Source organism: Vespa velutina, chromosome 2 (assembly GCF_912470025.1).
Source record: "Vespa velutina chromosome 2, iVesVel2.1, whole genome shotgun sequence".
NCBI classification, from domain to species: Eukaryota; Metazoa; Arthropoda; class Insecta; order Hymenoptera; family Vespidae; genus Vespa; species Vespa velutina.
This window is the reverse complement of record NC_062189.1, coordinates 12933874-12948552: the sequence shown is the minus strand read 5'-3', so window position 1 is coordinate 12948552 and position 14679 is coordinate 12933874. Positions and strand designations below refer to the sequence as shown.

Here is a 14679-nt window from a genome sequence, read left to right as displayed (position 1 = left end):
TTGAAAGCCATATATTACTACAAAAATATTTATAATATTGTATTACATTGTAATGAGGCTGATGATTTTTATTATTTTATATGTGTATCAATAACTTATAAATTTACTTTTATTTTTATATTAAATTGATAAAATATCTATTGTTACTTCAATAAAATTGCAGAATTTCTATTATAGAATATGAATCTCGAGAACTGATATTTTTTATATAATCCATATTTGAAAAAAATAATACAACAGATATGATAACTGAAACCTTTTTGATAATTTCATAAATATCAACTTTAGTAAACAGTAATTCTGTTGTATTACATGCTTTATTCAAATTTTCTTATCAGTTGCAATTTTTAAGTATAATTTAAAGAATTTTAAAGAATTTTAAAAATTAATTTTTAAAAAATTTAAAAAAATTTAAAAAATTTTAAAAATTACAAGGCATTGAAGTTTCAAAATCTAATTTTGTGTGAATATTATGTTGTTTCTTCTACTACTATTTATTCTAATATTATCTTACATTCTTAATAGTTTTATCAAGAGTGCATATTATATTTTCGATTTCTAACATATAAAAATAAAGCTACATTCAGCAAGTCGAGAATTATAGTATGTAAGTAAAATAAATTGCATGTTACTTTCAAAAATGCAAATAAATTTGTATAATTTGAAATATGGTACTTATAATGATACATGGCCGGATGATGTTTAATAGTCCTAATATATGATACAAAGAGAATTGTCTGAACTATTATTTATATAAAGATTAGAATCAGTCATTTCCAGAGCATAATATACAAATTGGAAGAGTTGTCTGTTTAAAATATTTATAGAATTTATTTCATAATTTTCATTTTCTTTGTTTTTTATGATAAATATGTATTCAAGCATATACATTATGTTCAATTATTAATCTCTAAGAAATGCAATATTGTTTTCTTACTATATTAAGATTTGCTTTCATATAGCTTCTTTTTTAAATTTGAATTTTCATTTTAATTAATAAAGATTGAAGTAAGAGTACATAAATATATTGCATTAGTGTACAACCTAAATGTTTATTATACAGGATTTTATTAGAAAAATGGTGAAGTTTTAAACTCAAATAGCAATACAAAAATGCATATTATATGTAATATTTTGTTTTATTATATATTCATTTATTACAGATTAAATTAATATAAATTCAATAAATTTAAATGAGTGCACTGTATCTATTGCTTTACATACATATAAATAATACTCTATTTAAAACATCACCATTCTTCTACAAAAATATTATATTTGTGACCCTGCTATAAGGTTTGGAAGGAATATGTTTCTAATATGTATTAGAGTATAATGTGATATTTGATGATGAAATATGTGATATAAATATTTCGGTCATAATATGAAATATTTCGTATTTTCTACTTTAGAGATCATTCAATTAATATATTTAAATACATTAAGAAATGTACCATGTATTAATTATTACATAATTTTTAACAGTTAATCCTTTTTCAATTATATTACAGTGCTGTAAATTTATCTAAGTCAATGAATAAATATACAAAATTGTTTGGCAAATATTATGTGAGAATACAAATGTTTTTTCAATATCATGAAAATTACTTCTATCAAGCACCTTAAAATTTGTACATATTTAAGCATGGACCTCCCAAATCTATTTATTAAAGGAAGTTCTTACGCGAATGAGGCAAGCTGCACAAAGCTCCTTGTCTATAGGATATAATATAAAATGGACAAATTTTATTTCTTAACTGATAATATTTTTACTGTAATCTTGCATCATGCAACATTTTTAGCAATATATGCATATTATTAATTAAACATTTTTGAATAATTATAATCACATTTTTTCTACCAATAAAGAGAATGATATAATATTTTAAGAAAGATTTATGCTGCGGACCAATGTTCAGATCTCCATAAAAGAGTGTACATGTTATGCTTAAGATCTTCTACTTCTGTACCATTTATTGGAAAATCAGTAAAACGTGATATTAAACTTCTATATCCCTGACCAACTGTTACTAATATAAGTTTTTTTTTATCGGTTGATTTAAATGAAATTATTTGACACACTTTACCTTCAAAAGGTCTAAATACTGTTATTGGCCTCAATGTACTACATTCAGCAACAACAATACAACCCCAAGTAGTGCCAATGTAAAGTTGATTCATATATGATTCAAGAGCAGTTATTTGACATTTTTCTGTTGTCAGATTCTCTTCTATAGAGATTGATTTAAAACTTTCCGAACAAGGAACTAACTTAGACATATCTAATTTATTTATTATTTGTCTAGAATCAATATCCCATTGATAAACAATACATCCAGGGTAGGTATATGATAAAATTGAATGTTCTGCACTTAATAAATATGTAGCAAATAAATTTTTCATAGCTGTATCTCCAGTTACATGTGAAATTTGAATTGTATCAATTAAATTAATATCTTTTAATATATAAATGGTTATTCTACCAAAACTTTGACCCATCCATAATTCTAATATACGTTTTTTCTTATATACTGCTGCTATAGAATATGTTTTTATATTATCATGTATATCCGTACTAATTTCTGTTTTTTTCATTTGTGTAAATGAATTAGATAAAAGAAATGTTTTACCACTGTGTAGTGCTATAGCAAATTGTTTTAATGGTTCCAAATATATTAAACCTACTACTTTGGATTCTTTGTTATGATCTGGTTCAAGATGATAACTAGCTACACAGCCAAAGTTGTTTTCCAAGTATACATGTATTTGCCCAGTATTATCTCCAATCCATATATAACCATCTACTCCACACATAGCATATGGTATTATTGGTGTTTCAATTCTAATATGTCGTAACCATCCCTTTTGTGTTCCTATTAACATATCCACTTCACCATTATTATAGCCAAACCAAATTTCATCTCCATTTATATTTTCTTCTGAAATTGTATTTGTCATAGTAACAGCAGTAACTTGTGTTCTTTCTGTCAATAATATAACATCTATTAAATGAGTAAATTCTGGTGCTGATGCGATAGATACTATTTGACTAGCTGTGGGTCGATCTTTTGGGTTTTGAGCCCAGCAAATAACCATTAAATCAAGAGCATAACATGGATGAAAAGTTTCTCTATATGTTAATGGAGGTCTTCCACCTTCTAAAATGCATTCTTTAACTGCCTCATGTCCTTCAAATGGCTGTCTTAAAGTTATTAATTCATATATAAACATGCCAAATGAAAATGAGTCTACTTTTTCAGTATACTCTTCTTCTCCATTATATTTTATAATTTCAGGAGCCATGAAACCTTCTGTTCCTCCAAATCCTTTAGCACCTGTAGGTAATGTCAATCTAGATATACCATAATCAGCTACTTTTACATGTACTGGATGTTCTGGATGATCTTGAAATGGTAATGGCATTTGCCATACCAAAACATTTTCAGATTTTAAATCTCTGTATATTACGTGCTGTTGATGAAGATATTCTACAGCTTTCGCCACCTGAAGAATTATAGCTTGCAGAGTATATGGATCTAGTTTAGCACCTGATCTTCTATAATTTTTTAAAACATTATCTAATGCTCCTTCAGGTGCTAGATCTAATACTAAAGCTAATGGACTGATAACTATACCTATTAATGGTACAATATTGGCATGTCTTAAAGTCAATAATATATTTAGTTCTTGTCTAGCTGTACAATATGCTTTGCATGCATATTGAAGAGGATCTCTATCCCATTTACTTTGCGCAGCTTTATATGCAAGAATGGCAGATTGTTTTGAATTTGAACCTGGTGGAACAGGTTGTAACATTTTAATAGCAACATCTGTTTTAATATGTGTACCAGGAAGGCGGCAAACACCTTTAAAAACAAAACCAAATGCACCTCTTCCCAATAATTTTCCCCGTTTAATATCTTCTGATCTTATTAAATGTTTAACACCTAAATCCATGAAAATAATATCAGGTGCTACATGAGAGAGTGGTATATCTGAATGTTTGGGACAACTGATTGGTTTATTACTATAAGCTGCAAGAATACATTCCTCAACCATCCAAGAATATGTAAGTATAGCTTCTGAATGGAAGTTTCTCCATATTTCGGGATGTCCTTCTAATGATGACATTCTACTTGATGTTAAACTATCATATCCTACACCACTATCACCATCAGATTTGTAACTATCTTGGCTTTGTCTCTCACGATTTATATAATATTTATGAATATCCTCTGTTAAATGATCATTATTATCATGTATTTCATTTTCATAATCTATGTTGCTAAGCAAGCATCTAGGACAAGGGATCAGCCTTGTAACTAATAATTTTCCTTCAGAGGTATGTACAAAACGTGTACCTAAAGTTGGGTACCAATCTTCTAATAAAATATCAATATGATCAACTATTAAAGCTAACATTTGCGGTACACTTTCTGGTCGTGGTTCTACTGCAATTGCTTGGTATCCTACTGGTTCATCATCTATCGAATCTGTCATAATCGGTTGCTTAATAACAAGTGTGTCAACAGGAAACCAAATTTCTAAAATAGCAGAATTTTTTAAATCAACTGTACACCATATACCATCTTGTTTTAGTTTAAACTTAAATTGTCTATAATCGTAAGGCGAATTTTTTAAATTATAATTAACTTCTTTTAAACGCAATAAAGTAATTCCAGCATAACGTAATTCTATTCCAGTTTGCCATAAAATCCATTCTGCTTGGATATCCAATAAACTTGCGAAAATATTGTCATCAACAAAATCTTTAAAAGGAGCTAAAAAAGACATAACAATCTCTACAATAGCATCATCAGCTAAGATTCTTGTTATGAGTCTGGACCAAAAGCCACTAGGAAAATAAGACATAAGAAGTAATCTTGTTACAGAACAGTCAGGTTGTGATCTAGAAGTTAATACACATTCTGAAGTTGCTTTTTCTCCTGCTACATTAAGACAAGTAATCATGGGCGATGTAATTTTTTTGGTACGCGCATACCAACTTCGTGATTTTACTGGAATTTTAATAATTTGATTGTTTCTTAAAACATCTTCTTCAGTTGGTAAAAGAGATGGTATGAGTAAAGTACGATAATCCCAAGTTAATGCAACTTCGAATTTGTTAAGAAGACTTACAATGTATCCTTGAGTGTCAATTGACGATATAGTTGAAGATTTAAAAACATGTTGAATATCATCTAATTTCATTATACCAGATCGAGCAAAAGGATTTATCTCTCTTATCGTAACTACATGGGCAAGCATGTCGCAAAGCCATTGTGGATCAAGGAAATATAAATCTTTAAGTGTAGCATCATCATAATGTAAAATAATTCCATTTTCATGAAGAAAAAGAGTTGCTTGATGTAATTCTGCTGGATCTCTAAAAGATCTATGTAATTTTTGAAGTTCACTATTTACTGCAGCATAATATTGTTCAGCTTTTAATACAGGATCTACACCAGCTAATTTTCTGTCATGAGCAAGTTGTATTACAACGTCCTCTAAAGCAAGATAACTCGCAGGAACTTTTTGTTCTAATAATAATTCTTTACTTCCTGGAGATCTTAAACTAAATACAACATCATAGATTAAATTGCATAGCATTTTTATATTATGCCTAGTTTTACAACTCACTTCAACTGTTTCCATTACTTTTGGTAAACCACATTTTTCAGCGTCAACAACATTAATGAATTTATCGCGAATGTATTGTTGTAGTTTTTCACTATGATCATATGAAATATCATAATGTGTACCTACTATGATTACAGGAGAATTAGGAGCTCTACTTTGAATATTTACTAGCCATTGAAATATTTCAGAAACACCTTTGAAACCATCAGTTATTCTCCATACAACTAAATATAAACTACGCTTTGAAAGAAAATATTGATGAGTGGCATAATACTCTCTTTGTCCACCGAAATCCCATGTTCTAAAATAAACTGGTCCATGTGAAGATTGCGTTCTTATTTTTTTCTCATATATCCAATCTCCAATATCAACTCCAACAGTAGATATAATTGTTCCTCTGGCAGTCTTAGCATTTATATTTTTATTACCCATTCTTTTAGCCCAATGTTCTGATGATTTCTTTTTATTTGGAACTTCACCTTCTTGTCTTAATTGTTCTAATAAGCTTGTTTTTCCAATTCCTTGAATTCCTACAATCATTAATTTCATTCGTGCATAAGGCTTTGCATCCTCAAGAATTGATTTTAAATAACCTATAACATCCATTGTTTTATATTTTTTAGATTCTATCATTGTTTTTAAAGGTTCTTGCAGTCTACAACCTTGAGTATTCAAATTCCATAAACGAGAGAGCAACCCCATTTGTGGGGGTAATTCAACAACTTCAGTATTACCACTGATGTTTAAAACAGATAAGTTATTCAATTCATAAATATTTTGAGGTATTTCTTTTAATTGATTATTGCTTATATCCAGCATACTAACATTCGGAAACAGGAGATATAATTTAGATCCAGAATAGTTTGTTTTCATATCTTTATCTACACTTTCCTCATCTATATTTGGCATTTCTCCATCATCTATTGAAGTTAATTGAATTCTACTCAATAAATTGTTAGCAAGAATAAGTGTTCTTAAATTTTCTAGTCGTAAATGCCTCCTATGCGTACATACAGACATAAGAACAATATCACGTAAAGATGTTGCTGTTTGTCTATTGTTAGGGATCATAGGTGATTGTATATTAGTAGTAGGACAATAACAAGCTGTGTTCGCTTGTTCCATTGAATCTGTACTATCAATTTGTGGCAAACTAGGCCAACAAGAAATTTGATTGTTTGATAAATCCAATTGTTTTAAACTGGCAGGATAGGAAGTAATATGACTCATTGATCTAAGAGAATTGTAAGCCATATTTAAACGGACTAAACTAACAGCCAAACATGGTAACGCTACTGGTATGCTATTAAACAAATTGTGTGCTAAATTTAAAGATCCCAATAACGATCTAACACCAGTTTCTATATCATCTGAAACTTTTTCTGAAACTTGGATAGATCCTGTCCAAAAGTGTGGACGTTCCATCTCTATAATTTGAGCATTAGCTATTTTTGTAAACGATTCAAATTCTAAAGAATCATCCCGAGGAATACCTAATTGAGAAGTTAAACTTCGTGTGCTAGGACTATTGCTTAATGAATCTTCACGTGATGGCTTTTTTGAAATGTTTTGAGAAATTTGACTAGGCAAGTCACGTAATAAATTAAATGATGCATTTAGCTCTTTCAATTTAGGTGCGCGCCACAGATTTTCTGGAAGGCATTGTAATTTATTATTTGATACATCCATGATTTCTAGAGATGGTAAATTCATTATAAAGTCAGGTAATTGTTCTAAACGATTATCTTGCAAATATATTTCCTCCAAAACAGGACATAGTTTATCTTTTGGATTTTTTGATTCAGCTATAAGAATATCAATTTTATTTTGCGCCATGTTTAAGTATTTTAAACTCTGCAAGTAAAATATAATAGATGGTACAGAAGTTATAGAATTATGAGATATGTCTATCCTTGTAATAGCATATAATACAAGATCATTATTTTTAGGACTTAATTTTTTGTTAACGTGTAGTACAGCATCAATCAACCATTGTGAGCGAATTTGAGATAAATGACATTGTTGATTATGCCAATTTATCATAGTCGGAGTGTTTGGAAATAAAGTGGAATAAGTAACATTACCGAAAGAAGGAAGTGCAGAAAAATGTGAAGTTTGAGTACAGTCTGTCATGGCTTTTTTATTAATTTTATACTCTGAGTCGGGATAAGCTTTTATAGATAATAGCTTAGCAGTCAAAGCCTCATCTCTGTTTTGTGCTGCAATTTTTAATGCTTTACAATCATTATCGACAGCTCCATGTTTTAATAAAAGATCAGCAATTTTTATATCACGATTTTGACAAGCTATAGTTAATACAGTAGAGTTATTCATTTCTTGATCACCATGATCATTAGATATTTTAGCTGATAAATTTGGATTAGATCCAGCTGATAGCAATGCTGCTACAACTTCTGTATGTCTAGCTTTTACAGCAGCATGCAATGCTGTTTCAGTACTGTTATTGCAATATAAATCTATATTTATAGGACTTATCATATTATCATCCTTTTTATCATAAGACTTGCTTCTAAAATTCAAAGTAGACATTAACCTTTGAATTCCACTAGATATCTTTCGTTTGGATATAGGCAATGGCTGAGTAATTCCTGCATCTTCTTCTTTTATCTTTCGTGCATTCACTTTATAACTTAATAACATATCCACAATTTTAATATTTCCCAAATTACTAGATATGTACAAAACATTTTGGCCTGTAGCATCCTGAGTATTAATATCAAATGGCATTTCATACTCAAATTCTCCAGGAGTGTCTCTATATCTCTGATATAGATTTTGTGGATATTCAAATTTTAATAATATATCAATAACCAAATAATGACCATTGAGAGCAGCTGCATGAATGGGCAGCCATTTTTCTACTGTAAGGAACTGTACTTGATTAGGGAAATAACGAAGAAGCATTTCCACAATTTCTACTTTACCATTGTGGCAAGCTATATATAATGGGCAATATTTAGTAACTGGATGTATTCTACAATCTGCACCATTATCCAAAAGTAATTTAACTATATCTTTGTGGCCCATTTCACAAGCAATAAAGAGTAATGTATTTGCACCATTTGGAGCCATATTAATAATTGATTCCAAATCAGCTGACAAACTTTGAATCATATTTCTAGCTGCCACAATATCACCTTGAATGCAAGCAGCACGTAATGAAGCATGAGATGCATGTTTTGCTAATTCATATCTTTCAGCAGCCAATTTAAGTAAGTTAACACATATATTGTTTTTGTATTTTTCTGCTATATTCAATGGATTTAACCCATTGTCATCACAGATCATTAAATCAGCATTGAATTCCAAAAGTTTTTCTACATTAGAATTATGACCATGTTCTGTGCAAATATGTAATGGTGTACGGTAATGGCCTCTAGGCCCACATGGTATATTTGGATTGGCACCTGCTTTAAGAAGAATATCTAAACATCGAGAATTCTCTGTTATGGCTGCAGCATGTAATGGTGTTCTACCCCAAGAATCTTGACTATTTATATATTGAGCATGTTCACCTCTTAATAGATCTTCTAACAATTCTGCATTATCCCAAAGGGCAGCTTGATGAAGCAATCTTCCAGGAAAATCTTCGTCTATAGGTGTATAATCATCCATAATGGAAACTATAAAATGACAATTATATTTTTAATACCTTTGATTAATTTACGTCTAATAAATATTTTAAGATTATTTAAATATTTATATTTATACGTTTATACTTACGATTATATTTCAATACTTTTCAAAATGTTTTATTCATATTTCTAAGTATCATTTGCTTTATAATAATATATTTTAATGAATTTATTATATTAACGAGCATAATTTATTTTAATTTTATAAACATAATTTTGTAACATTGTTTCAAAATGTTCGCTTTATTATTTTTATATAAGATATTTTTTATATAAAATTGAGTATTTTTTATATATGTATACATGGATGTCTATACACATATATCTGGAATAAAAGATGCTTATTTTAATATTTCATTAGTATTCATTATAAAAAGTACTTATAAAATTTTTCGTTTATATTCATAATTGCTTACATCTTAATAATTAATTATATAAAATTCTTTTGTTTCAAAATATGTCATGCATTCACGATTATTGTGATTTTATATGGAATTATATTCATTGATGTATCTTTGAAATAGCACTGCACTTTTTGTAAAGTTTACTTGCCGAGAAATCTGTCAAAATAGCACTTGCTTTTCATGTTATTTTGTGAAACAATGTATTTATATTCGATTTTAAAACTTTTTAGTATTAAAAATCACATTAATTTGTATAAACTGTCAAAAACATACGATAATAAATCAATAATAACAAAGAATTTTGAAATTCATATACAAGTTGATTATAACACTAAAATTACGACTTGAAACCGCCATTTTGTAACTTCTTTATCGACTGTACCTTAAAGATATTTTACTAAAAAAATGTTTAAAGATATATATTATAAATAATTTTGTCTATAAATAGACACATAATTCGTGTATATATATTATAATGTATGTAAAAATATATATCATGAAAAAAAACTTTAATATTGGTGTATAAATTTAATACAATCAATTAAATTATATAATCAGCCTTGATTATATAGAATATTTTTTTCTGATATTATTGAATTACCAAACAAGAAACGTCAGTATCTTATTTACTTATTTTATTTGTTTTATATGATTAAAATCATCTAATTTCGTGGATTTATAAATAATTAAAAATTGTATTTTTTATTATTTTCGTGTTTTATAATTTATTTAACAATGAGTTTCGATTTCCCTTAATTTAACATTAGAAAGTGTTAATGTAGATATCAGACCTTGATCTGAATATAACATGAACACCATGAATTTTTTACTTTGCTATACATTTATAATTCATTACACATTCAAACTTTTCTGATTTCAAAAACATTTTATCGTATTTAATATTGCTTTGCAACTATTACATTTATTGTCTTATTTTATATAAAAATTATCTAGATATTTAGAAAAACTATATCAAGTTCATATAAATATGCATAAATATAAAATTTTCAGTTTGGTTATTTTTTAAATTTTATTTAAAAGTTACAATAGTAATTCTTTTTATGAAATTACTATTGTTCTACTTGACAGCCTTCAAGATTTAATGCTCTTGCTAAATTTCGTGCCACTGCTAAACGAAATATTTCTACTTTATCTGCAAACTTTGGATCATCACCATGAGCTTCAACACAACGTAATAATTCAAAGGAATCGATGGATGATAAAATAACATCTTCACTTTCCAGAAGAGGAATAACATCCGTGAACAGGATTGACCAAAAACTGGAAAATAATTTCCATTCTATAGATTATTTATCGCAACTTTTATCATTAATATTACATTTTGTACTTACTATCTTGGTGTTAAATTAGAAACTATTAAAGAAACTAATAAGCTAGCTGCTTCTTTGAATTCACCAATACTATACATTTGATGAAATTCACAATATTTACCTAAAATTAGATATTAAATTCTCTAATTAACAGTTTCATGAAGGTAGATAAAATGATAATTTACAAAGTTTAACGTTAATGTATTTACCTAAAAATGTAAGTCTATCACTAGCTAACATACAAGGTCCTAAGTTCTCGAGTAAATCACGACACTCTAATTCCCCATTTTCTGCATAATATTTTAGAAATTGATTAGCAATATATGTTATAAAACCACCATCTTGTGCTTTTAATGCCCATGATAATGCATTTCCAAGTCTTTTCTGTCTAATGCATTTCACACCTTGAATTTTACATATACTAGTAACTGAAATATTCAAAAATCATAAAAATAGAAATTATTTCTAAAATATACATAGAAAAGTAAATTTCAATTTACCTATATGATTTATGTTGCTATCACGTGCAATATCAATAATTTTGTTTACCCTTGCTTCTGAACCCATGGGTAATGATTGTAATAATATTTCTAATCTTGCTAAACCTTGAATGGGACAATGTATTAAATAACTAGCACCACACTGCCATAAGGAATGATGTCCCATTAAAGTGGTAGCATACTCTAAAATAAGAGATTCATGTAACTGTGCTGTAACACTAAAAAAAAAAAAAAGAATATAAAATTAGATGATATTTTAAATATAAAAATTATAAAAAGCACTTACTTCATTTGATGTTTATCGATAATATTTAATTTTCCACAATTATACAATAGATCTATTAAATGAGCTGCAAACCATCCATTATCATTCATACATTGAATTTCTTTAATAACTCGATGAAGATCATTTTCTATTAAAGCCAAAATAATATTATCCAAAGGTTTATTTGCTTTCCATTTTTCTGCTATATTATTTGCATGTCGTGTAAGCTCAATTTGCTTACAACAAGGTACAGAGTAGAACAATTTTGCAGCTAATAATTCATACCAGGCCTCTGTATATTTTGAGAATTCCCATATTGTAGATTCATCTCCAACTACTAACTATGTATAATAAAAAAAATGTATTCTTCTTAAATAGAAAGAATGACTTTTATTTAAAATTGTTACCTTCATAAGCATTTCCAGATTGTTATCAATAGCAAAAGTTTTGCTATCAATGTTTGAAGATAAATCTAACTGCCAGTGTTTCCAACGTATTGTGAACTCACTCACTGAATAACCACCATAAACATTATATATAGGCATGGTTTTAATCATATTTTCTGCAACGATAAAAGCTGGATGGTCTGCTTTGCTATGCATTGACAAAAGTGCACGTACTAAATCTGTTTTTCCATGTAATGCACAACCTATTACTACTTCCCAGTAATATATATATTCTAAATCAGCAGCAATACATTTTTGTGATAACATTTTTATTGCTTTAAGTTCTTTTGATGGAAAGTGAAATTGAATCCATTCCAACAAACATGGTAATATTACATTACCTAACAAAAGAAGAGAAACAATTAGAAATTGAATGCTTTTACACTATCTAAACATTATATAAATAATATAGATTCATTATAATTTACCTGGAATATTATCGACATATAAAATTTCTGTTAAGTGCCATACACATTCTACATTATAAAAGATAGTAAGAAAATTTTCTATTGTTATTTTATTTTCGGATAAAGATTTTTCCGCAATATCTTGTAGACCTTCTACACATGCTCTTAAAATAGAACGATATTGCTTGCTATGTTTCAATAACTCTGGACAAATATCTCCGGAAGAAGATGACTTAATTTTATATATTGATAAGAAAACTCCATTACTTTCATTAACAAGTTTACGCAATGGAGGAGAAAACAATATTACTTCAGGTCTTAGAATATGTATTTTAATATTAGATGTAATAAAAGTACTTTTTGTATCTAAAAAATAAACACTAATATATGATAGGTAGAATTTTACAATACATTTAAAATCATACGTAAATATTATTTTATGTACCTTGTGTACGTTTATTTATGTATTTGTATGCATATAGTCCAATCTTATTTGAATTAATCCAGCTTGCCGCAGTACCTACTTGTTTACAAACTTCATCTGGAATAGGCTTTAAAAGTTAAATGTTATTATCATGATCAATTATAAATTATTATAATGGTAATAATGATATTATTGTATAATAAGAAAATTGAATTGTGGTTATGAAATTGTATGAATAGTAAAACATATTAACTTACTACTTCGATATTATCAATGCCAGCCATAATTTATAAATTCCTTATCAATACACACTACTTATATTAATCAATAATTAAGTTTACTTGGCATTCAAATTAAATATAAATGTATAAATTGTTCAATGGCGCCAATTTCAAAGTTACAATCATATAATCAAAAATTATTTTACAATAAAGAAAGGTAAATGAAAATAAATATATGTGACGACCAGTTAATCGTCTTGCTAAGCCGCCAGATGTCGCGTAGATCCCACTTTTCTTGGAAGTTTTCAAATTTCAAATAGGAGAAATTTAAGATAAGTATTATTTGATATTTAAGGCTATTCATTACTCCTGATTTTATAATAGTTTACACTAAAAATGAGTACAGGCATAATTCATGAATGATTTTGATGAATAAAGTCTTCTTTTAAAGATAAAGGTTTAAGCAAGGACATGGCTTAAAACTACTGATTCTCTTTTAAATGCTAAAATGGTATATATTTTGTTTCCATGAAGTAATGATTGCTTCCTTATTATAAACCAATGCTCAGATTCTCTGATCCATTTCAAACATGTTACATCATACACGAAGAAGCACATTAACTTATTCAGGCATTTTAATGAGCTTTCGACTAATAACTCTATGGTAAAAATAAGCAAATAGCAAATGAGCATAAATAATTCAGTCGTTCATGCTAATGGATCTTAAGAATAATATATAATTGTGCAATAATTTCATAATTATTTAAACGATGTATAATGTACACGTACAATAAATTAAACACATTAAACTAATATTTAAACAATAATATACATTTTATTCATTCGATATAGGTTATAATATACGTTAAATATAAAATAATTTTAATTTAATATTTAAACAATTAAATTTTCTTTCAGAAGTATTTTCTAGAGGACAAATTGAATTCAATTTGGGTACTTTGATTTTGTTTTGGATGGGGGCGATCTTCAAACATTCATACCAGTTTTTCAGTTCCTTCGTTTCCAAGCTCGACTTCTCATCGAAAGTTTGATTTATCATAAATAGATCGGCGAGGATTCAGTAAATCAGCTTGGTTTCAATTTATCGTTGATGGTTTGTTTCATCATTGAGAAATTTAGATTTTTACACAAGGACAGTAATCTTATTCATGAAGTGTGGGGTTGTTCTATTAGAAATTAAAGCTTTAAATTAACACAATATATTATCAAATATCTATTATTAATAGTAGATTATCAAATAAAATAGCAAATCATGTTTACCTTATGTAAAAGCATTGAAATAATGATTATTAAATAAATAAAAAGTGTAATGGATATAACAACTGATTTTATTCACATTTACCATATATATAGAAAAGGGCTAA

General features: G+C 27.8%; 2 protein-coding genes across 4 annotated transcripts; both read right to left on the bottom strand.

The window, feature by feature from the left end:
• Nucleotides 1-45: 45 nt before the first annotated feature.
• On the bottom strand, nt 46-9458 carry LOC124946374 (leucine-rich repeat serine/threonine-protein kinase 1). Of its 2 annotated transcripts, XM_047486946.1 has the most exons (3): nt 9385-9458; nt 9177-9284; nt 46-9086 (listed from the first exon to the last, which is right to left on the bottom strand). In XM_047486946.1, exons 2-3 carry the CDS (start codon nt 9274-9276, stop codon nt 1897-1899), a joined length of 7290 nt encoding a protein of 2429 aa, XP_047342902.1. In that variant the 5' UTR covers nt 9277-9284; nt 9385-9458; the 3' UTR covers nt 46-1896. The 2 variants fall into 2 exon arrangements, with proteins under 2 accessions (XP_047342902.1, XP_047342901.1); XM_047486945.1 differs by having other exon boundaries at nt 46-9284.
• A 923-nt stretch (nt 9459-10381) lies between these two features.
• On the bottom strand, nt 10382-13570 carry LOC124946581 (nuclear pore complex protein Nup85). Of its 2 annotated transcripts, XM_047487439.1 has the most exons (9): nt 13331-13570; nt 13095-13200; nt 12671-13015; nt 12204-12583; nt 11818-12137; nt 11532-11749; nt 11241-11459; nt 11053-11152; nt 10382-10981 (listed from the first exon to the last, which is right to left on the bottom strand). In XM_047487439.1, the coding sequence occupies exons 1-9, from the start codon at nt 13355-13357 to the stop codon at nt 10771-10773; spliced, it is 1926 nt and encodes a 641-aa protein (XP_047343395.1). In that variant the 5' UTR covers nt 13358-13570; the 3' UTR covers nt 10382-10770. The 2 variants fall into 2 exon arrangements, with proteins under 2 accessions (XP_047343395.1, XP_047343396.1); XM_047487440.1 differs by lacking the exon at nt 12671-13015 and having other exon boundaries at nt 13331-13566.
• Nucleotides 13571-14679: the final 1109 nt, after the last annotated feature.

Coding starts and splice junctions, on each gene's coding strand:
- LOC124946374 (XM_047486945.1), bottom strand. CDS start 9,276: ATGGATGATTATACACCTATAGACGAAGATTTTCCTGGAAGATTGCTT.
- LOC124946581 (XM_047487439.1), bottom strand. CDS start 13,357: ATGGCTGGCATTGATAATATCGAAGTA. Junction 12,584..12,670: donor ATATGTCGATAATATTCCAG/GTAAATTATAAT, acceptor TTCTTTTGTTAG/GTAATGTAATATTACCATGT. Junction 11,460..11,531: donor TAGCAACATAAATCATATAG/GTAAATTGAAAT, acceptor TGAATATTTCAG/TTACTAGTATATGTAAAATT.